Below are 2,299 nucleotides of genomic sequence, written 5' to 3'. Positions count from 1 at the left end.
AAGAGATGCAATTCCGCTAGAAGCAACTGTTAACACAATATCTCCTTTAGATCTTATGGCAATAGACAAAGTATTCCAAATAAAAGTTTTACCTGTTCCTCCAAAACCATATAAAAAGAAAAATTCACCCTTGTTTTCATTCACAGCTGTTATTATCTTTTCATACACAGTCTTCTGCTCATCTGTCAAATTCCTAATCAATTGTTAATGTTCCACTGCTAAAGCTCGTCTGTTATAACGCATTTCATCACAGATTAATCTATTATTCTGGTCAACCTCTTCCTCGTTATATACAGGCATTGGCATTGTTGGAAAATCAAGAAAACTTCTTCCATAACCTTTTAAAAAGTGCTCAATCTTTTGCAAGAAAAGATTTTTCAGATCATCATCTGCTAGGTTAAATTCTGAAAATGCACAACAACATAAACAAATAATTACATTAAATTAGAAAAGTATATTTTGATACAGTTAATGGAATATATGATCATGAAAATTTGTATTAGATAATGAATAAGTGTATTTTATCATTGGCTTTCAAATTTTTGTGAATAAAATAAAATATCATGTATATATATATATATATAAGTTTTATTTAAGTACCTGGGTTATCTAAAACTCTCCTTTCTTTATGAAGGATAAAGGATATCCTCTGATAGTAAATGCCATGTTGATTGCCAAACAATCTCTGGACGTGACATTGAATTTGATAAAAGTAGCATAGCAAATAATTGCCTCAGATATGATGGCATTCCCCAATTACTTGCTTCCACTATAGCATCCACATACTCTCTGTCATCGTCCAATAAACCTAAAGCATAACATGCATCCCTGAAAGTGTTATAATCATGACCATTTATTTTTCTAAGATCCTCATAGGATGTTGGACCTTTAATAACATTCAGCAACAATCTAAGGTAATATTGCTCTCCAGATCCCGGGGGAACAAAGAAAATTCTGCCAATAGAAAATGCAGATGTTTGTCTTTTTTTCCATTTCTTCGATTGTTGATTCCATACAAACTTTAGAGGAAATTTTGCATATGTTAGCTCTCTTTCTTTAGGAAATTCCTTATTTGCCTCAAACCACTTTAAAAACATTGATTCCTTTACAGTTGGTCTGTTAACTACTGCATCAATCCGATCATCATTTGAAAATATGACATTTTGATTGCCTTCCAAATGAAAGGATAACCTTTCTACAGATGGTTCTCTGTGATGGATCGGGAAGTTAAAAATTCTCCAAGCTGCTTCACATGGCGATATATACCGACAATCACAATACATATTTATTTCATCAATAATTCTTGAGTCATCAGTATTTCCACTTTGAGAAAAAGCAGCGGTTACACGATCATGGCCTTTATTATTAACATACTTAAATAAGTATTTAATGGACCTTGATTGGTTGCACCATTCCACATTAATATGTGCACCATATTTCAATAATAAGAATCTATTGTGTGGCACAACATACCTATTATCTAAATCACTACCTGCTCTCTTTGTAGATTTTCCATTATCCCTTCTTTTATATATAGGATACCCTTCATCATCAACTGTGGTTGAATCCACAAATTTTTTTGGAAAGTGCTTTGTACATTTGCTATTTTGCATGCAAGGAGAAGATTTTCTTGATGGTCCATGAATCATTAAATTTGTAACAGCCGCATAATATTGAGGATCAACTAAATTGTCAGGCAATTCTACTGAAATAATGTCATCAATATCGGCGGTATTTGGACATTTTTATGAATAAAAATTAGGATATGTGCATGAGGCAAACCACACTTTTGAAATTCAATGGTATAAATCACTCTATAAAAAGATATGGCAATTAGTAATGTCAGTTTTTTGGTTGATAATTATAATTATAGCTTACTAATAATTAAAAAAGTAATGTAATATTGTCATATAGCATGAAGTTATACCTGCTTTTACTTCACCAAAAACTTTATTGTCTCGTAGATCTTTTAGCAATTGATCCAATTTGATTTTGAAAATCCTTGTTAAAATGTCTAGACGATCTTCTGCAGACAATTGCCTACACTTCCCAAATCTAGCAACCTCTGGCCATTTTGGATTGCAAGTAAATCTGATGAAAAGATCAGGGTATCCAGCCCATTTGCAAATTGCCATGGCATCCTGATACTTTTGCAACATGTAACGTGCCCCTCCGGTGAATGATGAAGAAAGTATAACTCTCTGTCCTTGAGAAGAAGGTGTCTCTTCTTAAAACAACTTCTTCTAACCCTTTAAAAGTGTGATCTCAACTTTTTTTGATGAAGCCTAATAAATTTCAA

At 32.5% G+C, this 2,299-nt stretch overlaps 1 protein-coding gene across 1 annotated transcript; it reads right to left on the bottom strand.

Annotated features, from left to right (window-relative positions):
* Nucleotides 1-204: 204 nt before the first annotated feature.
* On the bottom strand, nucleotides 205-2,135 carry LOC124890305. Its single transcript, XM_047402167.1, has 3 exons — nucleotides 1,928-2,135; nucleotides 761-1,705; nucleotides 205-404 (listed from the first exon to the last, which is right to left on the bottom strand). Exons 1-3 carry the CDS (start codon nucleotides 2,133-2,135, stop codon nucleotides 205-207), a joined length of 1,353 nt encoding a protein of 450 aa, XP_047258123.1.
* Between the last annotated feature and the right edge of the window lie 164 nt (nucleotides 2,136-2,299).

This window comes from Capsicum annuum, unplaced genomic scaffold (assembly GCF_002878395.1).
Source record: "Capsicum annuum cultivar UCD-10X-F1 unplaced genomic scaffold, UCD10Xv1.1 ctg15045, whole genome shotgun sequence".
NCBI lineage: Eukaryota > Viridiplantae > Streptophyta > Magnoliopsida > Solanales > Solanaceae > Capsicum > Capsicum annuum.
The sequence above is the reverse complement of the archived record's forward strand: the minus strand, read 5'-3'. Positions and strand labels throughout refer to the sequence as shown.

What these genes read in the sequence shown, in the direction of transcription:
- LOC124890305 (XM_047402167.1), bottom strand. Translation starts at nt 2,135, where the DNA reads ATGGCAATTTGCAAATGGGCTGGATACCCTGATCTTTTCATCAGATTT. An exon ending in TTTTGGTGAAGTAAAAGCAG is followed by an intron (nt 1,706 to 1,927) that starts GTATAACTTCAT and finishes ACATTATTTCAG; the next exon opens with TAGAATTGCCTGACAATTTA. An exon ending in GGATGCTATAGTGGAAGCAA is followed by an intron (nt 405 to 760) that starts GTAATTGGGGAA and finishes GTGCATTTTCAG; the next exon opens with AATTTAACCTAGCAGATGAT.